General features: G+C 43.9%; 4 protein-coding genes across 8 annotated transcripts in view; 2 read left to right on the top strand and 2 right to left on the bottom strand.

The window, feature by feature from the left end:
* Positions 1 to 3,074, top strand: part of skila (SKI-like proto-oncogene a) — a 22,615-nt gene extending 19,541 nt beyond the window's left edge. The window contains 5 exon segments of the mRNA XM_029132854.3: positions 41 to 183; positions 1,225 to 1,589; positions 1,932 to 2,162; positions 2,678 to 2,863; positions 2,865 to 3,074. Coding sequence (XP_028988687.2) covers positions 41 to 183; positions 1,225 to 1,589; positions 1,932 to 2,162; positions 2,678 to 2,863; positions 2,865 to 2,930 — 991 coding nt within the window. The 3' untranslated portion in view covers positions 2,931 to 3,074.
* Positions 3,075 to 6,404: 3,330 nt separating this feature from the next.
* Positions 6,405 to 8,101, bottom strand: gpr160 (G protein-coupled receptor 160). The gene is given in 2 exon segments (XM_041068014.2): positions 6,405 to 7,209; positions 7,212 to 8,101. Coding segments are annotated over 2 exon segments (879 nt in total). The 5' UTR covers positions 8,014 to 8,101; the 3' UTR covers positions 6,405 to 7,132.
* Positions 8,102 to 10,218: 2,117 nt separating this feature from the next.
* nadkb (NAD kinase b) lies at positions 10,219 to 16,604 on the top strand. 5 transcript variants are annotated; one of them, XM_029132858.2, is made up of 12 exons: positions 10,219 to 10,306; positions 10,882 to 11,196; positions 11,277 to 11,360; positions 11,819 to 11,948; positions 12,272 to 12,380; positions 12,490 to 12,575; positions 12,875 to 12,977; positions 13,103 to 13,242; positions 14,667 to 14,766; positions 15,231 to 15,388; positions 15,759 to 15,841; positions 15,924 to 16,604. In XM_029132858.2, exons 2-12 carry the CDS (start codon positions 10,886 to 10,888, stop codon positions 16,081 to 16,083), a joined length of 1,464 nt encoding a protein of 487 aa, XP_028988691.1. In that variant the 5' UTR covers positions 10,219 to 10,306; positions 10,882 to 10,885; the 3' UTR covers positions 16,084 to 16,604. The 5 variants fall into 5 exon arrangements, with proteins under 5 accessions (XP_028988691.1, XP_028988693.1, XP_028988692.1 ...); XM_029132860.2 differs by having other exon boundaries at positions 10,258 to 10,306; positions 10,885 to 11,196; XM_029132859.3 differs by having other exon boundaries at positions 10,266 to 10,533; positions 10,885 to 11,196.
* A 231-nt stretch (positions 16,605 to 16,835) lies between these two features.
* sec62 (SEC62 homolog, preprotein translocation factor) lies at positions 16,836 to 23,753 on the bottom strand. Its single transcript, XM_029132862.3, has 8 exons — positions 23,619 to 23,753; positions 21,734 to 21,842; positions 20,970 to 21,075; positions 20,548 to 20,743; positions 20,108 to 20,203; positions 19,978 to 20,038; positions 19,751 to 19,870; positions 16,836 to 19,623 (listed from the first exon to the last, which is right to left on the bottom strand). The coding sequence occupies exons 1-8, from the start codon at positions 23,748 to 23,750 to the stop codon at positions 19,067 to 19,069; spliced, it is 1,377 nt and encodes a 458-aa protein (XP_028988695.3). The 5' UTR covers positions 23,751 to 23,753; the 3' UTR covers positions 16,836 to 19,066.
* Between the last annotated feature and the right edge of the window lie 11 nt (positions 23,754 to 23,764).

Consider the following 23,764-nt stretch of genomic DNA (forward strand, 5'->3'; position numbering starts at 1 on the left):
TGTCTCGTTCTGTTTCTCTCTCTCTCTCTCTCTCTCTCAGTTACTACCTGTACACGTACGATAAGATAGTGGCTCCCAACGTGTCCCTGCGGAGGGAGGCGGAGATGAGCCCGGAGATGCTGGGAGCCCTGCTCAAACACCACTACAGCCGCAGGGTCCTGGGCCACGACGAGCCGCCCATGGGTCAGTACGGCAGGATCAGCGTCACGGCGCCCTCGAGTCTTTGCTCACGCGCTGCGTGTACGTTAGACGTGAACGTGGCAGACACGTGTCATGTGCGGAGACATGACACATGCTGCGTGTGCATGGAGCGCGATCGCGTGCTCACTGTAAACATGAAGGAGCATCCAGCAGACGCAGCGCTGGCGTTGCTGCCTGTGGCGGCGCTCGTAATCATGCACTGACCTTCACATAAAGACTCTGGGGCACCTCCGTATTGATGAGGGTGGAGCTCACCCTGACCTCCTCTGCACTCGTGTTTGTTTTTATGTGCAGTATAAAATGTGTGTGTATATAATGGGTGGGGGTGAATCATGTGTGTCAGTTTTCTATCTGTAACCCATCACATTTCTTCCTTCTGTCTCTCCCTCAACAATCTGATACCAGTGCCTCTCTTCTCTCTTCCCTCTTCCTGTTTCCTCTCATTGAACCCTTGCCTCTCCCAGTCTGGCTTTCAATTTCAATTTTCAATTGTCTTAATGTGAATTCTCTTTCATCTTTTGTTTGTAAACATATACCTTCAAACCGTCTGTCATTAGTTTGTGTGTGCGTACGTGTGTGTGTGTGTGTGTGTGTGTGTGTGTGTGTGTGTGTGTGTGTGATGCATCGCCTGTTTGATATTTCCCCCGATGTGCGTCTTAAAGGCTGGATGTTGAGGGAACAAGGCAGAGTTTGAACGCAGGAGGAGCCCACACAGAACAGAGCGGCTCCCACGCAAGACGCTTTATTCATATCTTTTCTCTCTTTCTGTCTGAGGGCGCGCACATGCAGAATAGTGGGCGAGTGTTTGGTTCCTTGGCTGTTGCCATGCTGCGCTTGCGTGTGCGCTTACACTGAGGGAAAGGTGTGAGCTTTTATGAGGTTGTGCGAGGGTGTTACTAAGCGTAGGCGGGAGTGTGCACCAGCTTGGCTCGCACTTCCTGTCTTTCATCCACCTCCTCCTTTTCTTTCTTCCATTTTTTTTAAACTCCTTCCTCACTTTAACTCCTTTTCCTCCCTCCTCAGATCTTCACGCGTCGCCTCCCGTCACTGCTGGTGCTGAGGAGACCAAATCCCAACATGCCGCCGCTGCTGCTGCTGCTTCGGCCGGTGAGCGGGAATGCCAAACCCAAGCAGTTTCCATGGAGACAAGCAGCCCGAGCAGCAAGAAGGCTGCCCACACCCCCGCCCACACCCCCTCTTCTCCTCCTGCGTCGTTGTTGTCGCAGATAGCGGAAGTGCCGGCTAAGGACACGAGTTGTGCCGCCGCAGTGGCGGTGGGAGGGCTGGAGGACGACAAGGACAGGATTGTAGTGGAGATCATGCAGATGTACAGCAGACAGCAGGAGAAGCTCAACTCCACTCTGCACAAGCAGCTGCAGCTGGAAATGGTAAATGAGCCCAGGACACACTGAAGCGTGGCTGCCCTTGTCTCGTCAGAGTGTCCTTGACGTGGATGTGGAGGGGCTGTTAACCTTTCACCGACCCCTCGATCGCTCTCTGACTCCCACCGCATCACGCATGCTTCAGACAAACCCTGTTTTATAGAAGCTGTGTATATTTTATACGATACTTGATTTGACCTACATTTAGTGAATGAAAACCGTCTAGGTTAAATATATACAGATCAAATTTCCCCTGTTTTTTCACACCGTCCTGTCGAGGGGCTGACATGGAAACCGTATTGCTCCACATTATTGTTCTTTCCTTTGACATAGTCTGCGTGTCTTCAGGAGCTGGAGGCGTTGCGCGGAGGCGAGGCAGCGAGGCTCCGGGAGCTGAGCGCCGAACAGCGGGAGCTCCGCAGCGAGCTGGAGGCGGTGCACAGCGAACAGGCGCGGCAGCTCAGCCAGGCCCGCCAGGAGCAGCTGGAGCTGGAGGCCCGTCTGGAGCAGCTCCGGCAGCAGGCCTGCGCCTGCGAGCCGGGGGCCCAGCGGCAGCAGGAGGCCCACTACACCGCGCAGGTGCGTTCTCCATCCGCACGGTGTTCTGTAGCAGGCACTCGCTGACCAGTCAGTAGATTATCAGCGCTCTGTTAAAATGCCTGTAAGATGGTGTCAAAGACCTGAGATCTGTTTGGATATCACTCAGCCACCACCCACATATTTCCTCTGAAAGCAGTAAAAGAGTGTTTTCTACCAAAACACTCAGACTCGGGATTTAATTTGGTTTCCTGTTTAAAATACCTTCTTTGAGTACTTGTCCTTTGTGAGTCATGATGCTGCTGAACTGACTGTGAACACTTTGTTTGAGTTTCCACTAAACCTGAGATGTTCTGTGCTTAGCTGGCCTGAGATCAGTGCTGTACTGCAGTGTCCCCCCTTTTGCTATTGAAGCTTTCTGCCAGGAGAGTTTGTGCATCTGTGCTAATGTCAACATTACATTAGCCTCTATATTAACGTCCGTCACGGACGTCTTCATAGCCTTATCACGCCGATCTTTCCAGTCATAATCAGCGTTCGTGTCTGTCTCCTCCCAGTTGTCTGAGCTCCGTCAGAGGCTGGAGCGGGCGGAGGCCGACCGGCAGGAGCTGCAGGAGGAGCTGCGCCGGGAGCGGGAGGCGCGGGAGAAGCTGGAGCGCACCATCAGCCAGCTCAAGCAGCAGATGGCCCTGTCTGGCACGGCGGGAGGCAGCCCCTCTCCCCCACCCACCCCCTCCACCGGAACCCCTAACGCCCCACTCCCCACCCGCTTCTTGTCTGTCAGAGGCCTCAGCGACTGGCCAGAAGTAACGGCCGCCTCCCTCATTCCTCTCCCGAGCCCCTCCCGCCAAACTCTACAGACACAAACAAACCACCCTGCAGCAGAAAAGAGCTTCGTGTCTCCTCGGGCTGTTTTTAAGTTGCGCATGTCCCGTTTCTTCCTTTTCAAGTCGACGTAGGACTGAATTTTATTTTGTAATTTAACACCTAGAAAACCATGTTGTGTTTAGTTTTGCTCCTCACCCCTTCTCTTCAACAGTATTTAAATATTTTTTGGCATGTATGTTTGATTTATTTATAGTTTTATGTTGAACAAACAGCTGCTTCACAGACAGACAGGAGCGTGGTCCCGTGTGGACCGGCTCAGCCCGTCACGACCCCCCGCCCACGGCCGCCACCCCCCCCTCGTCCCTCGTCCCTCCTTGCTCTTTCTGAATTCCGGAGCCCCTGACTCTGAGCGTTTGGACTCCTGGCACGGCAGTCGGTGCCAACAGACTCATAGCGGCACCCTGTTGCTTGCTTCTACTCCATCTTTCTGTACCTACAAGTACCAGCTGGTGCAGGAAACTGCTCGGACATTTCAATACAGATTTTCTTTTTTTGCTCCTTTATAAAATACAGAAAAGAAAAGTATAATGTGTTAAAGCATCATCTATATGGAGGACAAAGACATTTATTGTACAAAGAAGACATTTTGCAGATGTTGTAAAACTTTATCAAAATAAGCCAATAGTGATGCTGAACTTGAATTGAGTGTTTTGAGTGTGACCCTCACAACGTAGCTAGCTAGCACATTGTCTGGCTTGGACCCCAGCTGCTCCTGTCGCGGCTGGACACCACCTGGACTCTCCTGTAGACGAAACAGTCTGTGGGTTGAGCCAGCAGCTGCCCAGCGTCTCCTCCGCACCCCTCCTCCATCCTCCATCCTCCACCGCTGGATGCTCCGCTGGGCGACTGCTTCCCACTGTGGTCCTCACCCACTTGGGACTAGACAGGAAACACTGTGCTCCTTTCAGACCATCACAAACAGTGTAATTCACTCACATTGCTCTCTGTCTCCAGAATCCCTGGGAAAGGAATGTGTCCGGTTTTCTAAGCAGGAAGAAAGGCAGGGTCTCGCATGCAGTAGCTTTACTGTGTCGCCCTAATACATATGACATCCTTACATGCCCACACACTCAAGTGTGTCAGTGCAGTGCAGGCATTCATGCAGAACAGTGGCCCCAGCTTTCCCAGCAGATGATCAAAGCTCCAGTCTGTCGCTGTTTTTTTGTATCATTTGACTTCATTGTAAGCAGATGGTTTTATCCCCACCCTGTCGGCCAGAGCGCCGCCTAAAGAATGTGGGTCACAGGTGAAAGCAGTTATTCCAGGGTGGTTCGGGCCTTGCTCTGCGTTATTCTGCTTGGCTGAACAAACAGCACAGGGCGCAGGGAGGAAGAGAGGGGTGAACGAGGGGAACCCGCGGCGGCCGGGTGCAGGCTGGGTGGCCGCAACGCCCGTTTGGTTCAGTGCCGGCAGAATAGGGGCAGCTGCTGATGTGTGGGGGGCCTCTGCCCGCCCTCGGGTGACACCGTACAGTGCTCCCCATCCCTCAGCTCAGCCGCCTCCCTCCCATCTCACTCACTCAGTCACACACACAGACACAGACCCGTCCGTCCGTCCGCAGTGCCACATCGAGCGGGGGACGTCCAGTCAGGAGACGACCTACTGTGTCCGTTGCCAGGCAAAAGTGCTTTTTATCGCCATTAAGGAGATCCCTGTGAGCGAGTGCGTGCTTGTGTGTGTGTAAATAGTTGTTTAAAAAGAAAAGGGGGTCGGCCTCGGCTAAACTCTGAGCTTTTTTATGCATCTGCTATAAATGCAAATGAATAGACATTCCACTGTGCTCCATCCTATTCAATGCAGAGTTTCTTACACAGCTTCCCTTTACAATAATAGAACTTATTACCAGACAGAGTACAGTCGTGGATGGTTGGTAGACATAAGGACAAGTGCAGGTGCAAGCCAGTGAAATCCAATCAACCTGCTGCAAATGTACACTCTACTGTTGTTCCACTTAACCTTTATTGAAATTATAAAAGAAAATATTTAACGTATTAACTAAAGATTTATATTCACTTTGTAAATACAGTAGTCATTAATATATTAACTGTTCTTATATTAATAATCTTGAAAAAGTTCTATTAATTGGACCATAACTAAGGCTTCACATGGCCTCAAAGGTTTTTGCTTTGTTTTTTTTAAAAAGTGATCTTTGCAGATTTCAGAGCTTGACTTTTCGTCTCGTGGATGTGAGGAAGTGAAATGCATGGTTTACTGATACGTTATGGATGGTGAAATAGGAAGGTAATACTTTTAGACGCTTCCCCCTTTTCTGAACTGAAGCATTTGTTTCATTGTGGATTTGATCTTGACAGACTGTTTAACTTCTTCTAATGAGCTTTTTTCCGCTTTGTTAAACCCGCTCCCATGAGCTACATGTAAATTAAAAACATTTGTTTAAGAAAACGCATTTTGGAAAAAAAAGAAAAGAAACACAAAGGGTTTTTTGCATGTTTGCTGCCCCTTATATTTTGTATCACTGGGCCACTCTATCAATCAATTTATTGTTAAAAAAAGATGTTCATCCACATCACACAAAACCTATTGAAATGATTCATATGCATGAACCTTAAACATGTGCAGGTTTTAGCCACAGTCGGATTATAAAAACATCATATGTAGCCTGATTTGATTTATGTGTGTGTGTGTGTGTGTGTGTGTGTGTGTGTGTGTGTGTGTGTGTGTGTTTGCTGGCCTCTCATGTTTGACTGAAGCACAACAGATTTGAAAAGGGAAAGAGGAAAACTCGCTTATGTAGCTCCGGATGTGTCGTTATCTGATTTTACAGCATTTATCTTCGTCTGAATGTGTCAACGTCACAAAAGATGATCAGTATTGGATTCTGTTGATTAAATTAGTTAATAGCAGAACACAAAATATTTATCGTAATTCATCATATTAGCAGAGATCTACGATATTGTCTTTCTTTGTATAATTTGCATTTTATACAGAGGGGCGCTCTTTAACCCCTTTACTTGTACACCATTGTGAAAAAGGACTAAGTGATCGGGGGGAACATCTCTGAACCCGATGCCGGGCCTTCTTTTGCATTTTGCAGTGTTATGGGAACTTGGATATGCCTTGTACAGATTTTTTTTACAGGTGTGAAATTTGCCCAACTGACTAAAATATTATTTGAACATAGGATTTATATACCATAGGTTAAGACACGTACTAAACAGATCTGCAGTGACCTTTCAAATGTTGCAGATGATTTGATTTGTAGACATCCACTAATTAATCCGTGCCAGCGAGGCAGACGTGAGAACGGCTGCTGGTGGTTGATCAAACACACCGCTGGTTAGTAGAAATGCCATGCTCTATTTCACACACATCCTGTTATAGTTCATATATATATATATATATATATATATATATATATATATATATATATATATATATATATATATATATATATATATATATATATATATATATATATATATATATATATATATATGGCATTGCTAAAGTCTTTTTTTTTCTCTCGATGCTGAGACATGAAACGCAGTGTCTGTGTATGACCATTGCATACTACGTTGCCAATACTACAGTGTGATGAGACTTTTGTTCTTGCATGAATCGAGACACTGTTCTCCTACCTCATGTTGTGATATAGAAAGATGTTTTTTAAGCAGACGACACTGCATCTCTAACTGTTTATCATCATTGATATTTACTAGTAAATGACATACCTGTAAATGCTTTTAGCTAATACCTCAATTGTATCTAGTGTTTGTTTATTTCTGTTCGCCCTTCTCTGATTTCAGATCGTGTAAATATCCTCTGTATAGACAATGGACTTGGATCAAATTCAAGTAAAGTTCTGTAGTGTCAAATCACCGTTGTGTTTTGATGTCACCTTTTTATACACCTGAGACGTAAAAATGTTCACAGACTGATGTGAAAACTGATAATGTGGTTTTAAAGACATCATAGGTTAATAGGTTAAGACCGCATAGCCAGAACCAGGCCACAAACAGCATATATGTGTGGAATGGAAAGGTTTTTAATGAAACAAATAGAAAAACTAGATACAACATTGATACTACACTACAAACCTTCAGGTGTCATTACTTAATTCAGCATCTTCTGCTGTGCTGCCTGCATGGATTCCATGTGTGCACTCAGACTCTGTTCTCTGCAGCCAGGCTAAATTTACACCTCCTCTCACAGAAGTCAGGAGGACCTGCTGCCAATGCGGCGCCATGTGCACGCTTGGACACACCACAGATGAAGCAACTCCCATCAAAAAGCTGCTTAGAAAGCAGAGCCAGGCAACGTTCAGGCCCAGGTACGAGGGCATCGCCACAGACAGCAGGAGCAGAACAGCTAGAAATAAAAACGTACACCAAAAGCTTTGAAACGTGCGCAGGACTTGGGAAATGACACTTCTCTTGGAGTCTGCTCGTCTTTGGTCTCCCAGAGCAGGACTTTTCGATCTTACAGAGAACACAGTGTGCAGAGTGGCGTAGACCACAGTCAAGAGGAGCAACAAGGCGACCTGCAGGATCTGAAAGCTGTAGAAGGCCCAGCACTGACGTATGTGGTAATGGGGCACATCCTCCATCACAGGTTTAAAGTTGGACAGTAGGAAGACGTATAGGGTGCTGACAAACCACAGGAGGACTGTTATAGATGAGTGCACAGACCATTCTCGTCTAGAGGCGGCAGAGTGTGATTTCTGTGAAAGGGTGTAGAAATGGTCCAAACCGGTCACGACTATGACCGGGAACTGCAGAGCGCTGTAGACTTGTCCTACGATCTGAACCAGCAAACAAATGTGGTATCGGGTCAGCTGCCAGCCGAACAGGAGGAGCTGTCCACTGGCGTGGAGGTGGATGGTGGTGAGGAAGAGCGTCAGGGTCGTGTCAGCGACGCTCAGGGAGACGCTGAAAACCCCCACAAAGCTCCTCCAGATGTGGTTCCCCTGAAAGAACACCAGCGCCCAGTTCAGCAGACACTTCCCAGCCAGACCAGTCAGAATGGAAGGGATGGAGATGTTCATGGTGACAGCCTGCGTCAGTTCAGCCGGGTCATTATGACTCTCCTGCTGCTGCTGCTGCTGCCGCCGCCGCCGCCCGCCGCCGCTGCTGCTGCTGCTGCTGCTGCTGTGGGTGAGGTGTGAGTCAGCTCAAACAGGAAACAGCACAAAAAACTTGACTTTTCTCCATTGCCCGTAGGTGTGAGTGTGTGTGTGAATGGTTGTCTGTCTATGTGTTGCCCTGCGATGGACTGGCGACCCGTCCAGGGTGTACCCTGCCTCTTGCCCATAGTCAGCTGGGATAGGCTCCAGCACCCCCGTGACCCCGCACTAGGGAGTGAGCGGTTTAGAAAATGGATGGATGGAGTTGTTGCATTGAATTGAAATAGACTATAGGTGTACCTAATAAAAGTGGCCACTGAGTGTATAGATAAAAATCTAAAGAACTCTGCCTCATGGGTTGAATTTTTTTTTCCTTTGGCTTTAAACAATAGAAAACAACGTGATGGCAGGAAGTGACTAACAACCGACACAACAGAACATCGCAGATAGATAACAGGACCGGACATGAGCTGAGGCTAAGGTCCCTGCGCCCATGGATTGCTCTGTCATGTTACAGCACGTTTACGAATGTCAACAAAAAGTCGAAACCAGTTAATCCTGCAAAAGTGAATAACGTAAGTGTTTCTATTGCCAACCTTATTTACACACAGCCGTGGTCTGCACAGAGGTAGATTGCACAATAACCAAGCTTTTAGTCTTTTTCTTTTCCCAACTTTTGTCATTGAGGTGATTTAGTTAAACAGTCATTTATAGTGATGAGCTATTGCCTGTCACCACTACATACAGTAAGAACAACATGTGCTTAATAATTAGCTTCAGGTCATTATGGCAGTTAGAGCCACAGTGGATAAAAGGTGGCAATCATATTCCATTTCAAACTTATTATTAGCTTGATTTAGCAGAGTGAACAAATGTGAACACAGACACTATAAAAAGGCAGTCATTTTCATTGGCTTTCCTACCTTTCGAGAGAATTCGTTAGAATATTTACTGTAGGTCTGAACCACCTGACGGCTGATTTAGTTCCTCAATTAGAACACTCTGCTGTTAAAACTCAGCATGTACAATGAGAGCACACACAAAGACACAACGCCGGCATATGTATTACCTGTATGAGTGCGCTCACCTGACGGTAAATGTCTCTGCCTCTGTTAAATGTTAAATAGGTTGGATCCAGTGCAGGGTTGCTGTCAAAAAGCCTTTGTTCAGAAGGCGTGGTTTTATAGATGCCTGTGAAGACAGAATAAGGAAGTACAGATGCTTGGCGGTTAAACCCACTTGAGATAATGCTGATGCTCATGGTGTAGGCAATAGTCAGTATCATATTACTGGGACTAATAACAGATTGTCATGTTTTTGTAAAGCAAAAAAAGGTCTTTGACAAGCCATGAGTAAAAATTAAACCAATATATATAAAAGTGGAGCTAAAGTAAAGGTACGCGCTGCAATAAATTCCCCAATTTTACCGTTTGATTTAATTTTTTATTAAAAAATTATATTAAGAATAGAATGCCTTTATTAGTCCCACAGCGGGGAAATTCCCATCAGCAGACAGGTTACCCGGCGCTAGTCCGACAGTGGAAGCAATTGCAGTACAAACAATAAAAACACATGCACATACAGTGGCACACAGTACAAGTGGAAACCTTGCTGGAATTTTTTCTTGGGTTCATCAGGACAGATAGATAAGGTCGGAGAGCAGACAGTGAGACTGTAAGGTGGGGTGGGAGGGGGTGTATCTGCATCAGTGTAGTGAAGTGTTGTTTATAGAAGTATGACCGAGGCCGACCAATTAAGTTCATAAGAACAGCAGAAAGCATTGACCTCAAAATGACACGTTTCCTAAATATTTACTCCAACCATCACAAAATAATAATTATAAAAAATCAAACAAAGCCGAAGCATTGCACTAGAAATTCACAGACTTCTATCTGACAGCATATGTACAGTAGAGGTGACCGTGCATATTGAAGAAATAAATTAGTGCTGAGGACGCAACCTTAAGTCCACTCTACCTGTTATTGTTAATCGACGTTTAGCGTCAACCAGATACCTATTCTTTGCCCGTTCTACGTTAGGTGATCACGTTCTGTGTTATTATATCACCGCTGTTTTTGCAGCAAACCGTAGTTACACCGTAGGTGCAATTCCCAATCTGACCACCAGTGCAGAAGCGGCGCTGTGCCGTTAACTGACTACAGTTTACCCTCACACTGACGTCACTTCCCTTTGTCCTGTCGTGTAACTTGTGTTTGTAAGTTTAGCTTTTACGTCCTACGGATGTGTTAAATGTATTAAAGCGTTCCAACATGTTGTTGTACTAGTCTTGACGTGAGCATGCTTTACCGGTTACGAGCCAGTAAGGCTTAGTTTAGTGCCGTTTAATGCTGAATGCTACTCTGTTAGCCAGTTAGCTTTATTGCCAGGTGACGTTAGCTGTCAACGGAGCCACGGTGTTTTCAGCCGGTTAGCACGTGCCAGGTAAACGAAATGGTCACTGTTAACAACTCATTCATTGGGTGGTGTCATTTCGTTTATACCTTTTAGTTTATGTAAAAAAATGCATATGGCATCTAGTGCAAGTATAACGAGTTAACGAATCGCCTCACGCGCACACTTGAATGAATAATAACGTATTTTGTCTCAGTAAAATATTTACCATATTTTACCATAAGTTTCATTATGACTTTTCATATTTCTTCTGAGTTTAGTTTATTATACTTTTGTATACGATGACTGATTTTAAGCTAAATAATTCCCGAAACCACCATACATTGAATTAATTATCAGATAAAAGTATTGAAGAGGTATTTCCGCATTGCTTTCTAGCAGTATGGAGAATTCAGAGACCCGTCCTTTATCCGGTCCGGTGACAATGCCAGACAGAGACGTGGTGCTAACCTCAGACGCCTCTGGGCAGCTGTCAGAGTCCAGGTCCTCCAAGCACAGGGAGCACTCATCCAAGTCGCCAAGGAAACGGCGGGAGGGGAAGCGGCTGCAGCGACGGGGGGATGGTCCTGAACAGCTGCTCTGGGAGGTCGAGCACCGGAGGTTGCCAGGCCAACATGAGCACTTGGAGCCCTCGGGATCCTCGAGTGACACAGCAGAAAGCTCACCTAAGAGGTTTGCATTGCAGGTTGACAGGTAGACGCTGAGCCACCAACACACCTCTGCTGTCAGGGACGCACGCTGATTGACCTGACTCCTCCGTCTTGTCTTCACAGGAGAGCCCACTTTCTACATGGACCGTACCCCGCCACTCACTTCGGACCCAAAGCCTGTATTCTTCCAAATCCAACTTCAGTCATGTAAGCATGAGGGCACTGAATGGGTTGAATTGTGTGTTCATACTGTTGGACATTGACACAGAGAAAGTTGTGTAACTCTGCGAGATAAGATAAAATAGAGATGCTGTGATTGGACTACACGAAAAGGTGATGTCTCAAAGAGCACAGATGAGTGCTATTACTATCATCTGGTGCTTTGGACTTAACATGAAAACACACCCTCGCACAGAAGCTGTCTGTGAAATGCCTGTTATACACCACAATGGGAGGTAAATGGGAGACAGTGATCTTTGTTTTGATAATAATTTTAGAAGTCACTCATCCTGGCGTTATGCTGTTAAAGCAGTTAATGAATGATCGCTGGAATTACTGCAGCATGACATTTGTATTTGATGGTGACTATTTGAAAATTCTCTTATGCAAATACAGACCAATGGTGTGTATGTAAAAGCTTCTGTATCATCTTGTCTACGTTCCAGGCACATCCAGGACCCAGCCAGTCAGCGGCTCACCTGGAATAAACCTCCGGTTAATGTGCTTGTCATCCGTAAAATCAGAGATGAGAGCGTGGTGGAGCCTTTCAAAGAGCTTTGCGGGTTTCTAGTGGAGGTATAGACCCACACTGTTCATTATTGTTAAATCAATCCATGTAACGTATTACTAGGAAGAGATTAGGCTTTTCTCAATGCCCCGTGCTCTTTTCTTGGTGACCTAATAAACTAAACTCATGTCCCTGCTGCAGAAAAGACTGTTCACAGACTGTTTTACATCTTTTGAATACATTTTCAAAACAAAAATGTGTTTGGTGACAGGGCTTTGTTAGTTTGTGTGTGAGTGTGCATATCTGTGCTCATTTAGACACTGTCACATAAAGCTCAATGTTATCTTTTAATAAACGCTCACTAACCTTAAACCTTGTGTTCGGGAATCAGGAGAAGCAGATGATGGTGTATGTGGAACGCAAAGTTGCAGACGATGCTTCACTGTCAGAGGACGAGGCCTTTGGCTCCATTCGCAATCAGCTCTGCACCTTCAGAGAGGGTGAGGCTTGATATGCCAAATTGAATTAACACTAAAACAATACAGGATAAACCTGAACAACAATATTTGGTGATCATTGATAAACTGTAGTGTTTTTATTGGTCTGCAGGTTATGATGATATCTCTGACTGCATAGATTTGATCATTTGTCTGGGTGGAGATGGAACTCTACTCTACGCTTCCTCTCTCTTTCAGGTAACCACACTGTATTTGTGTTTTTAAAAAAAAGCAAAACTGACCAGAGAAGAGTCCATAAAAGGTTAAATGAGAAACCCAATGAACAAAAGAACAAGAATTAATTGATGATTAAGATTGGTGTGTGATATGTTTGCTCATCTTATTGTAAATCAAAAAATAGAAAGATAGACATATTTGCAAGACACCTGGTTTAATTCAGTCACATGTATGAAACTAAAACATTATAATGCTGATGACACTGATAAGTATAAAAGTCACACTTACGTCAACACCTGTGTGGTTGTTGGTCTCTGTAGGGCAGCGTTCCTCCAGTTATGGCGTTTCACCTCGGTTCTTTGGGTTTCCTGACGCCTTTCAAGTTTGAGGCATACAAGACAGAAATAGCCAAAGTGTTTGAAGGTAGAGTTCTGTTGTAACACTGAATTAATGGCTGCTGCCATATGTATGTGAATGGAAACACTAAATGGTTTTAACCTTAAAAGCCAAACTTTAATAGGTCTTGTGTTTTTCATGTGTCCATTCAGGCAACGCTGCCATCACTCTGCGCAGTCGTCTGAAGGTGAAGGTGGTGAAGGACATGCTTCAGAGGACAGGCCAGCAGCAAAACGGACTTCCTCACGGACATGCCAACTGTGAGGCTGGCAAGGTCACGCTGCAGCTGCAGGTGAGGACGAGGGGGCACAACTGCAGGAGCGAGGCAATAAGATGCTAGCCTCATCGGCATTTCAGGGCGGAATCTTTGGGAGCATAGTTCCTAAATAACATGAAGTCACAGAACTGAACATCGACTCTGGTTCTCTTTCAAACTCATAAATATAGAACACTTACAACAGCAGGTGTTGTGTTTGAAGCAGTGTCTGACTATTTTGCCTTCACTGTTCTTCAGATGAGGTAAAATAGTCTTGTGATTGCTCAGTCTAGTTGTCAGGTTGGTGTGTTTGGTTCCATAGTTCCTGGAAATGTTTTGCTGATGGCTGGTGCAGTTGGATTTTGTCGTCTTAGTTTTTTCCTAAAATAAACGCTTTAGGCCAGTAACGATGATGAAGGTTGAATGTTCCTGTGTAAATGTCTTGTTTCTTTTTCATCTCGTCTGTGTTTGTGTGTCTGCGTGCGTCTGTGCAGCTTAGTGAGTGAGCATCAGCTGGGTTGCCATGGCGACAGTCATAATAAAGCCGATACGGGAGAGAAGGTCGGATGTTGTGAAGCTTTGTTGAACCAGTTGCCATGGGGACCAAGGTGTCCACGGTGCAGTGGAATGGATATTTAATGAGCTCTGATGCTCTGACACACAGCGCTGCAGTTTGTCCGTTTCGGTGCAGCTCTCGCTTCTCTCCCTGGGGATTTTCTTCTCATCGATAAAAGACGGATGACGAATTGTTGTGGTCTTTGGGCAGTGTGTGACCTCACAGGTCACGTCTGTTGTGTCCAGCAGGATGTTTGTGCTGTGCTCAGCTGACGTCAGTGCATCTGTCAGACATCACTGCTCAGCGCTGCGGTATTTTGTGAGACTGACTGGAGAACAGTTGGTTGGAACATGGTTTGTTTGCTGCTGTCTGCACAACAGCATTAGTGGTTTGTACCAGTCTTCAACTTAACATTTCCTAATGTTATTTTTATTTTTCCATTGACTCTAACAATTACATTTAGCCTGTAATAAAAACACTTTGAGGCTATGGCTGAGAAATCAATGTAGTGTCGACACTAGTTCTTCCACATAATGCAGTGTAGGTTTCCTTTTAATAAATGTCCTCCTCTGTTTATTACCTCAAAGCTTTTAGTGAATCAACCTTAGGTCTTGGGGCAATGATAATATAACAGCTTCTTGCATGAACAGTGCCACCATGTGGGTTGTACTGTGAAACAAACAACTGCACACGTCATGTCATGAGTAAAGAGCTTAAGACTGATTAGTATAAACCTCATTACTTACTGTGTCGGATTTCCTTTCAAATCAAATGTTACATTTTTCAAAGTAAAAGTATAAACAACATATTTGTACAGAGCCATAAACATGATTCATCATCTAAAAATGATTCTGCAATGAGCGGAGCTTCAAATGAAAGATTTCTTTCATTGTGTGTTATACAGGTGTTGAACGAGGTGGTGGTGGATCGAGGACCTTCCTCCTACTTGTCAAATGTGGACTTATACCTGGATGGACGACTCATCACCTCCGTGCAGGGTGACGGTGAGGACAGAAGCACGTCATCCACTTCAACTGAGATAAATATTGCTAACTGTTTGGTTTTATAGGTCCAGTTTCCAGCTTTGTGACTCATGCCTCCTGGGCTCCTATCCGTGCCTTACTCTGTGGCCTGCTCTTTTATAGGGTTTGTTAGGTGGTGGGCAGGAATAATTTACGGGCTGAGCACCAAAATAAAAGCCCAGTTTCACTAGAATAACAACAGGAGGTCTGTATTTAACCCAGACACATAAAGTGGAGTAGACAAGCTGGGAGGAATTATGTCTTTGTCCCAGTTTTATTTGGTTTCTTAGTCAGTTGTTGAAGTTTTAACTTCCAACAGCAGTTCTTTAAATTCAAAAATTCAATTCAAATTCCTGTATGCAAAGCGACACAGTTCTCGAACTGGACACGAAGCAGGTACGCATAGTTCTGTAGAACTCTGGTAGATCTGTTTCTCTGCTTTCCAGGTGTGATTGTGTCCACGCCAACAGGCAGCACAGCATATGCTGCTGCAGCAGGAGCCTCCATGATCCACCCCAACGTGCCGGCCATCATGGTCACGCCCATCTGCCCGCATTCGCTCTCCTTCAGGCCCATCGTTGTCCCCGCTGGGGTGGAACTCATGGTGACAATGAAAACAAGCAGCATGTTGTAATGCTGCCACTTTATTTCAGTGCACGCTGGTAGTTGCCAACATGTTCTCGTTCTGAGCTCAATGAAAAGAACTCTTGTTATACTAGGCCACATTTTTAAACTCACAGTTTATTGAGCCATTGTTAATAGAATTTCCATCAATAATATCAGTGTGAGTTAATGTAGTGTTCAGACCATCACGCTGTAGTTGAGCTGAAACTGAGGATTACTTTAAAGCAGCACATGCATATTTACAGTATGTTCTTCCAGTGAACCCTCTAACTTTAAAATGACATGAAGTTTAAAATGATGCCTCCATCAGTTGAACCTATTGTAAATCTGACTTTTGTTCGTCAAAACAGATCACCTTGTCACCTGATGCCAGAAACACTGCCTGGGTGTCGTTTGATGGCAGGAAGAGACAGGAGATCCAGCACGGAGACTGGTAACATCCAATACCTGCTTTTGTGTCATCAGATATATTTCTGTGAGGTTTATATAACTGATTTGCTTTTTTGTCTCGGCAGCATCAAGATCACCACATCTTGTTACCCGGTGCCATCGATTTGCTGTCATGACCTGGTGTATGATTGGTTCGAAAGTCTGGCTCAGTGTTTGCATTGGAACGTTCGCAAGAGGCAGACCCGCCTGGCAGACGTCTCCGACTCATCTGACACTGAAAACTGAATCATCAGGTGCTTCACACTGAGAATGTGTCTATAGCAGAATCAGTCCTACATTATAACCTCTATACATTGCAGTCCAGTACATAAGATTTATTTGTAGCCGACAGGGAGAAACCATGTTTCTCACCTAGAACTGAAACATTGTCAATTACATTAATACATTAGCGCGAACAATAAATATGTGAGATAACCTAAATCTCTTTATAGATCCTCTGACTTGTTTTGGAGTTGAGCACTTTATCTGTTACTGGAATGATGTTGGTGTGATTATAAGTGGATATAACGCTGTTAAGGATGAAGGATGTTTTCTTCTGAACCCTATTATGTGAAAATATTTATCCATGCCATATTTATATATTTTCAACATGAACCAAGTCAAAAGTTGCACATTTCTAATTTAATTTCTGATATTAAGCTAAAAATGTCACTTGTTTTGTACATCAGTTGAAATGCTGCAAAGATGAATGCAGTACGTCAAAGGAACTGAGACAGAATCTGGGACAATAAAGCACTAAACCTGAACTTAGAGTCAACTCATCATGTTGTGATTTAACCACAAGATGTGATAAATTACTTTGAGTTCAAAATGCATGAATTAAAAATGTCAAATGATTCCATCAATTACTTAATCTTTTATACACAAATGCAAATTAAGAATGATCCATACCAAACGTTTGTTCCTAGATTATTTAATCCTTTTAACTTTATTTTTGTCCAACCATCAGAACCAATAGGACAAAATAAGAATAATCGTGTGCTTTGTATATTTTTATTGCAATGATAAGATACATATATATTTCCAGACATCCAATTTTATTAAATTATACTCCAATATTGCATGAGACAGTCTTCAGAATGATATTGATCCAAATGTGGACAACTAGATGATCAAAAGACACAGTTTTTGACCAGAGATAAAACATGGTTGTTTTACAATTTCACTTTCCCCCAGAAATGTGCGATGAGAAGCAGCAGCATAGAGTAATAATACTACAATCTACAACAGACCGATACTGTGCAACAGTCAAGAACAAGTACTGTAGAATATTTTTCCTCTTTTGTGAAATGGTTTTGCCAGTAGTAAGCAACTAGTAACTGAGGACACAGAGATGCACTTTGCCTGCTTTGGAATGAACAAAGAAATCGATGACAACACGATAGCGTGAGATAGAAAGTCAGAACCACAAACCTCACAGGGACGAGGGAGCAAACTACTAAACACAGTCTGAGGTAATTATTAGGCAAAACCAAAGGTCCAGAAAATGTGTGAAAAACATGGGAAGCATGTTTTTACCAGGTTAGTTGTGTAGGAAGCGGCAGGTTGGTAAACAAACCACTGGCTTTAGAACCCTGGTTAATAACTGACACTGTTAGTGAGAGAAACAGATGTGGCAGGACACAGCACACGCGTGTAAAGTAATATAAAGACAGATGCTGATATCTATTAAAATCTCTACATAATTAGCGCTCACATTTTGTCGTATCATAAAACAAAGCTGAACAATACACACACTCTGGGGAATAAAAAAAACTCAATACAAAAGAAAGGGAGGAAAGAGCAGTTTTACATTTACATAGACTAAGTATTGTTTCTCTATATTTGATATATCAATAGAATCCATATATAAATGATGCATGTCTATTTTTTATGTTTAAATAGAATTATCACTATGACTATTGTAGCCTGTGGATGATGTGAAGAACAGCTTGGACCTCTGAATTCACAAAGCGTGTCCGCTGTCGTCACGCGGCGGCTTGTGCGAGACGAGACAGGGCTGAAACTAGTGTCAACAACTTTAAATGGTTTCACGGAGACCAAAAACTGTTTAACTACACACAAACAACCTGGTTCTGTGCTTCTGCGCTTTGTTTTGTAGACGTAAAAGTTTGACACTCGCTGTTACGACGTGAACGAATCTGCTAAATGCAAGCGTTGCTCTCAACCCTGCGTAATTCATTTGCATGCAAAATGTCTTTAGTTGTGTTTGGCACCAAAGTTTACTTTTTTTGTCTGGTTCTCTCTGTAAATGAATCAGCCAACAATTTTGTCTTATAGCTTTCATACAAATGAGATCTTTTAAAAAAAGACAACTGAATGCTCCAGCTGTGTCCCAGTTGCTCACGTTTCCGCTTCAACACAAGTCCTCCATTGTTAAACATGAACTAGACATACTTCAGACTGTGGAGAGGATTGCACTATGATCGTCAGCCATTTATTAAAATAAGAAATCTTCTTACTGACAATAACAAGTACCTCAACGAGCTGTACTGCTCTGCTCCAAAAATATTCTATCCAGCCACACATGATTTTTTTTTCTCAATATCCCGTTGAGTAAACTATAGGATTTGGTCCTTTTGGATCAACGACAAAGCAAATGTGCCGCATAAGAAAGTCATCAGACTCTTATTCCCATTTCAACGGGACGTGAAGCTCCTGACACACTGTAAATGCCAGGGGGACTCCAGAACTAATCAGATTGTAATGATGACACTGGAGCTCAAAAAGGAAAGAAACAATAAACAGGGTGAGGAACCTGCAGATCCTGCTGGTCACTTTACTATGATGACTCTAAAATTAGTATTTGAGCTCATTGAAGAGACAAATGAACGAAGCCATAAATAAACCATCTTGAGTTGAAATGACATACAACAAAAAAAAAAGGTTGACAACTTCCTCAGGCAAACGTGTCTGGTGGCAGTTTTCATTTAAACATAAATAACATTTGCGTGGTTGGAATCAGATCCACCATAAGGCGTTTTATCTTTTGTTTTTACATTTTCCCCATACTGTCATAGCCTTTAGCTTTTCAATGCTGTGTCTATCCCAGTACTCGTCTATCGGTGCGGTTTAGTGGAAGATCTCAACAACAAGAGATGGAGCCTCTCCGGGCTCAGAGAGACCGAACTATCAGGTCCTGGAATCACAGGAGAAAAGGGAGAGAAGGACGAAGAGAGAAGTACTGAATAATGGGACTGTAAGAAGTTTATGTTTCAGAAGTCTGCACTTTAGTTTCACTCCCACAATCTTCTTTCCTCTCTTGAGTTTCTTCGTCTTCCTCATCATCGTCCTCATCTTCCTCCTCCTCCTCCTCCTCCGTGTGCTGTTCCAGCTCCTCTCTGGTGATCATCTCAAAGTCGTTTCCGTTGCTGTGCTGCGAGCCTTCATCCTCCCGCCGGTCGCTGTCTGTGTCTGAGTGCCGGTCGGACACCGCTCTCTCCCCCTCTGCTTCCTTACTCTCCTCTGGCCCTGCATCCTTGCCCTCCTCCTCTTCCTCCTCCTCCTCATCGTCATCGCCGTCCTTTTTCTCGCTGTCTGACTTCTCGTCGCTGTCTGACTTCTGAGCCTTGGTGGAGGCGCCACTGTCCTTGTCGTCAATCTTGTCTGAGCCCTTCTTGTTGGTTCGCGGCCCTTTGTACTCGTGAGTATAGAGAGGCCTGAACGAGTCGATGAAACCAACGTCTGCTGTCAAGTTGGGGAGGAACCAGAAGTGATGGCGCCCACCAGTCACCAGCCAGATGATCAAAAAGAGGATACAGCGGGCTGAGGAGGAAAGGATTTTAAAGATATCAGACTTGTGTCTGGACTTGTGGCATAAAACGTTTCATTACATTTGAAACAAGAAAATCAAACTGTCAAATGAAATCCCTTAAGGAATAGAGGTGCTTACCAACAGCAAGGAGCAGTATACTGGCCACGAAGCAGCCTGCTGCAACGCTTAGATAGTAAACCCCCACACGCATTTCTGCTGGCCACAGTGGGAACAGGGTGGCTGCAATCACTGCGATAACTGAAACAACACGCACACAAAAGTGGTGTGAGCGCGAAATGAGTCAAAGCAGGCTTGTGTCTGTCACAGATAAGGCTTTATTCAGTTCATATTCTGCAGGAACTCACCGAGAATCAGTCCCATGGCAAAAGTCTTAAAGTGGACAGGATCGTAAATCCACACGTAAACCTGCAGTAGAAACAGTTTTAGTTTTTTTGAACCTAATTCTGGGCGTCTTTCTTCTGCAGACACACTCACCTCATTTCCATCCAGGAACAGCTGATCCTCATGAGGCTCCAGTTTAAATTTCTTCTTCACGTCTTTCTTCTTTTTGGGTGTTCCAGGACTGTCATCCTGTTCATTCAAACAAACATATGTATGTATCTATACGCTCTTTAGCCCGTGTACCAAAGTCAATATTCACATTCAAGAATTTAGCAGGAAAATCTGACGGGTCATAAAGCAAACAAAGTCTTAGGCACTGATATCGCAGCCTCACATGGATCTCATTATCAACAGGAAAGTCAGTGTCATGAGCATAAAGCCAAGCGGTGTCATAACATTGTCCAAATTTGTGCTTTTCATTTTTGTGACATGACACGATTGCTTTTGGCAGTGAGGACCCTCTGTGACACTTGCACCATATTCACAGGTGTAACCTGTCCTCAAACACAGCTTCAAAGATTTAGATCACATACGTTCTTTTCTTTTTTAGTTTCAGCAACGTCAGACTCCTTCTTCTTCTCTTTCTCTTTCTTCCCTTTTTTCTCCTCCTCTTTGCCGCTGTCACTCTTGACCTTTTCTTTCTCTTTCTCCTTCTCTTTCTTGATTTCTTTCTCTGTTTTTTTCTTCATCACTTTCAGTGCCCGGTGGAAGAACTGCTTCTTTAGAAGTCTAAATAGGAGAGGAGAGAGCATCAGAGCTTTGTAAACAGATGGGGTTTAGAATGCTGTTCCATAATAGGTCAGTGTTTACATGCATGCAAACACTGACCTATAACTGTAATAATGACATGAGTTTTGAGAAACTTACATTTATTACAACTATTTTTACTTTAGAAATAAATCTTGCATGAGACAAACAATTATTCTTCCATGATGTCAGAAATGTAGCAGCTAACCTGTTGCAGTAATCCAGCACAGACTCCCTGGTGGTGAAGAGTGCCTCCTCTCCCTTCTTAGCTTTAGCCCATTTAGAGTCCAGCAGACAGTCCACTGCCTTGGATGCTAAATAAAAAAAAAAAAAAAAGACAAGACAGACAGACAGACAATTAATATCTGAGAAGTACTGGCAGTGATCATTTATTCTGTCTATAGCAGCTAAAGCACATTTGTTAAATACCGGTATATATAATAAGATGTAAAGTACAGTGCAAAGATTCTAATCAATTACACTAAACGATGTTTAACCGGTCACAAAGAGAATAAGAACATAAAAAAAGAGAACCAGAGACGTAAATAAGATTTTGTTAACAGTCATAAAAACACAGCTGCTTCAGAAATATCTAATCTGAGAGCAAAGGTGACAAATTAACCAGCCCTGTAACTACAGGTTGTATAAATGCAAGCAAAGACAGGTAATGCACAGGTAAGGTCTCACAGCAATCATCCCCTTGTAGCATTCCCCATACATAAATTCTATTGTGCAACAGAAGACAAATATAAACACAGCACGAAGTAGGCAGATCTACAAAAAAGCCTACTGTAAATACATTAAAGTAAAAGAATATGATGTGTACTCAGAAACAGGGCACAGATACAATCTGTGTGCTGGAAAACAAACAGAGGCCAGGTTCTGGCTGATCTCCTATTCTACACTCCTCCCAGTGCTGAGGTCGTGTGTTGCCATCTGTGCCTGCTTTCCATAGCTCAAAGACACACTAACCGGTGAAGTAGTCGACTCTGTGGCCCATCATGTTTGTAGACTTGGTGGGGCAGTTGAATCGGAGGTATTTGGCCACCGCCTTCTCCTCCTTGGTGGGCTCGCTCACCTCCTGCAGAGCCACACGAACAAAATGTTAACACACAGAGTTAACACAGAGACATAAACATAGTCACTGTTACAGCACAACATACAGGATGGGACTGTACTTTCACAAAGCAAGCGATTACACATTGTCACCTTAGAGTACTCAGATTAAAGCCAGACATGAAGCTAATGAAAACAATTAATAGTCAAAAAATAACTCACAGATCATATATTAAAATAATGATTAGCTGCAGCCATTACAGTTTTACAGATGACATCCAGGAAACTGTTTCATGACTCATGACAGTGATTCAGATTTTACCACCATTTCTGCATAAGTGTTTGGCAAAGTGCTGACAGATCCCTTCCGCTCTACAGAGAATTAAGACTTTTATCCACTTTACACTTGGTAAAACAAGTGGCTGCACATAAAGCATCATATACGGGTTAAATAAGCTCATTCTCTCTTCTAATCACATTTGCACATTCTGCCAACAGCACTGAACAAAATGTGGAAAGGTGAAGAATTAGCATGGTGATATTCAGAGCTGCTTTTATCCAGTCCAGCTGGCTACGACTTGCAACATGAGGAAGACGAGGCCATCAACAAAGCCTTTGTTCAAAGAAGCAAGTATCTGTCACACAGCTCAGTTACACCAGACCCTCCAGGAACCCCTGCCCCATCACTGTCCATATGATCTGCCTGGCTTTATTGCACAAGGATAAACCAATCTCCTCTGTCAGTAGTATACGTATGTGAAGACTTAACCAATGACCTGGTAATTTTAAATCTTGGCAGGACAAGCTACACTGGAAACTTTAATTCAGCAACCTGCTGTTTAATGGGTGATCTAAGGAAGGCTCAGTGAGTTTTTCAGACTGAAGGTAACAGTATGTGCTGTTCTAACATGAAATACCTGGGGGTGTCTTTTTGCAAACTGCTCAAAATAATTCAGTCTATTATTCTAACATCCTCCGGAAGGTTATGATGATGAAACTCAGTCTATAATTGGTGATGATGTTGGGCTGTTTTAGTCATCAGACACTCAAAGGACAGAAGAGCATGTGTGGCAGCAAATGCTTTATTTTGTAATGTTAAGATATTTAGGCTCAGGGTAGCGACAAAACAGAGTATTCCAAAGTGTAAGATGTCAGGTTGACACGAGTAATGACTATTTAATGTAATATAAATCAATATAATGACTATAAAACGATCACAACCAGACAACTACGTTTAATCGTGCACGTATCACTGATGTTGAAGTTGAATGAACCTGTGACCGTGTATAAACTGTTGCTAGTTTGATAAACTCCGCTGTTTGAAGCCACTCTGCCCTGTTATGACACGTACAAGTTGCAATTTGACGCACCGTCGCGACCCAGTGATCCTAAAATCCCACTGATTTCTTCACGTTATGTAAACACGTTTAGTTAGAGCTGACGCAGCTTAGCCTGCAAACGTTTGCAGACAGTTCATCAGAATAAAAATGGCTGACGGGGGACAGCGCTCAGCAGTGACTACAGTACCGCTGTTAACATTAGTAGACCTGTTTGTGGCTGCCACTAATACTGAAGATCATACGTAGATTTGTTTTACAAAGATACAGATTTGTTTTCGCTAGCAGCTAAGGCTAGCTACCGTTAGCCATCACCTGGTTCACATGCCGCCTGCTAAAAGGCTCTCAACTAAGATTGTGCCATTAATAAACAACCCGCCACGAGTCGTAGACAGACACTTGACTTCTGTCTAGAATCGTTCAACCTGCGCGGACAGTGAGTTTGATGAATTAGGTGATGTTACCTGGATCCGTTTCTTGTGTCTTCTGCGCTCCGCCATGATCCTCCAACTCAGTTCCTCCGACGTGTGCGCGAAGCTGCTCACGCGCGTGGAACGAGGTCTCGCGAGAGTAGGCGATGACCGTAACTTCATCATGAACGTTTCATTCA

The sequence above is a fragment of the Betta splendens genome, chromosome 17 (assembly GCF_900634795.4).
Source record: "Betta splendens chromosome 17, fBetSpl5.4, whole genome shotgun sequence".
NCBI lineage: Eukaryota > Metazoa > Chordata > Actinopteri > Anabantiformes > Osphronemidae > Betta > Betta splendens.

Excerpts from the sequence above, each read along its gene's own strand:
- nadkb (XM_029132858.2), top strand. The coding sequence starts at position 10,886 with ATGGAGAATTCAGAGACCCGTCCTTTATCCGGTCCGGTGACAATGCCA. Across the intron at positions 11,949-12,271 it reads TTTGCGGGTTTCTAGTGGAG|GAGAAGCAGATGATGGTGTA; the intron begins GTATAGACCCAC and ends TTCGGGAATCAG. Across the intron at positions 15,842-15,923 it reads GAGATCCAGCACGGAGACTG|CATCAAGATCACCACATCTT; the intron begins GTAACATCCAAT and ends TTGTCTCGGCAG.
- sec62 (XM_029132862.3), bottom strand. The coding sequence starts at position 23,750 with ATGATGAAGTTACGGTCATCGCCTACTCTCGCGAGACCTCGTTCCACG. Across the intron at positions 20,744-20,969 it reads GTGCTGGATTACTGCAACAG|ACTTCTAAAGAAGCAGTTCT; the intron begins GTTAGCTGCTAC and ends TCTCCTATTTAG. Across the intron at positions 19,871-19,977 it reads TGCCATGGGACTGATTCTCG|TTATCGCAGTGATTGCAGCC; the intron begins GTGAGTTCCTGC and ends GTGTTGTTTCAG.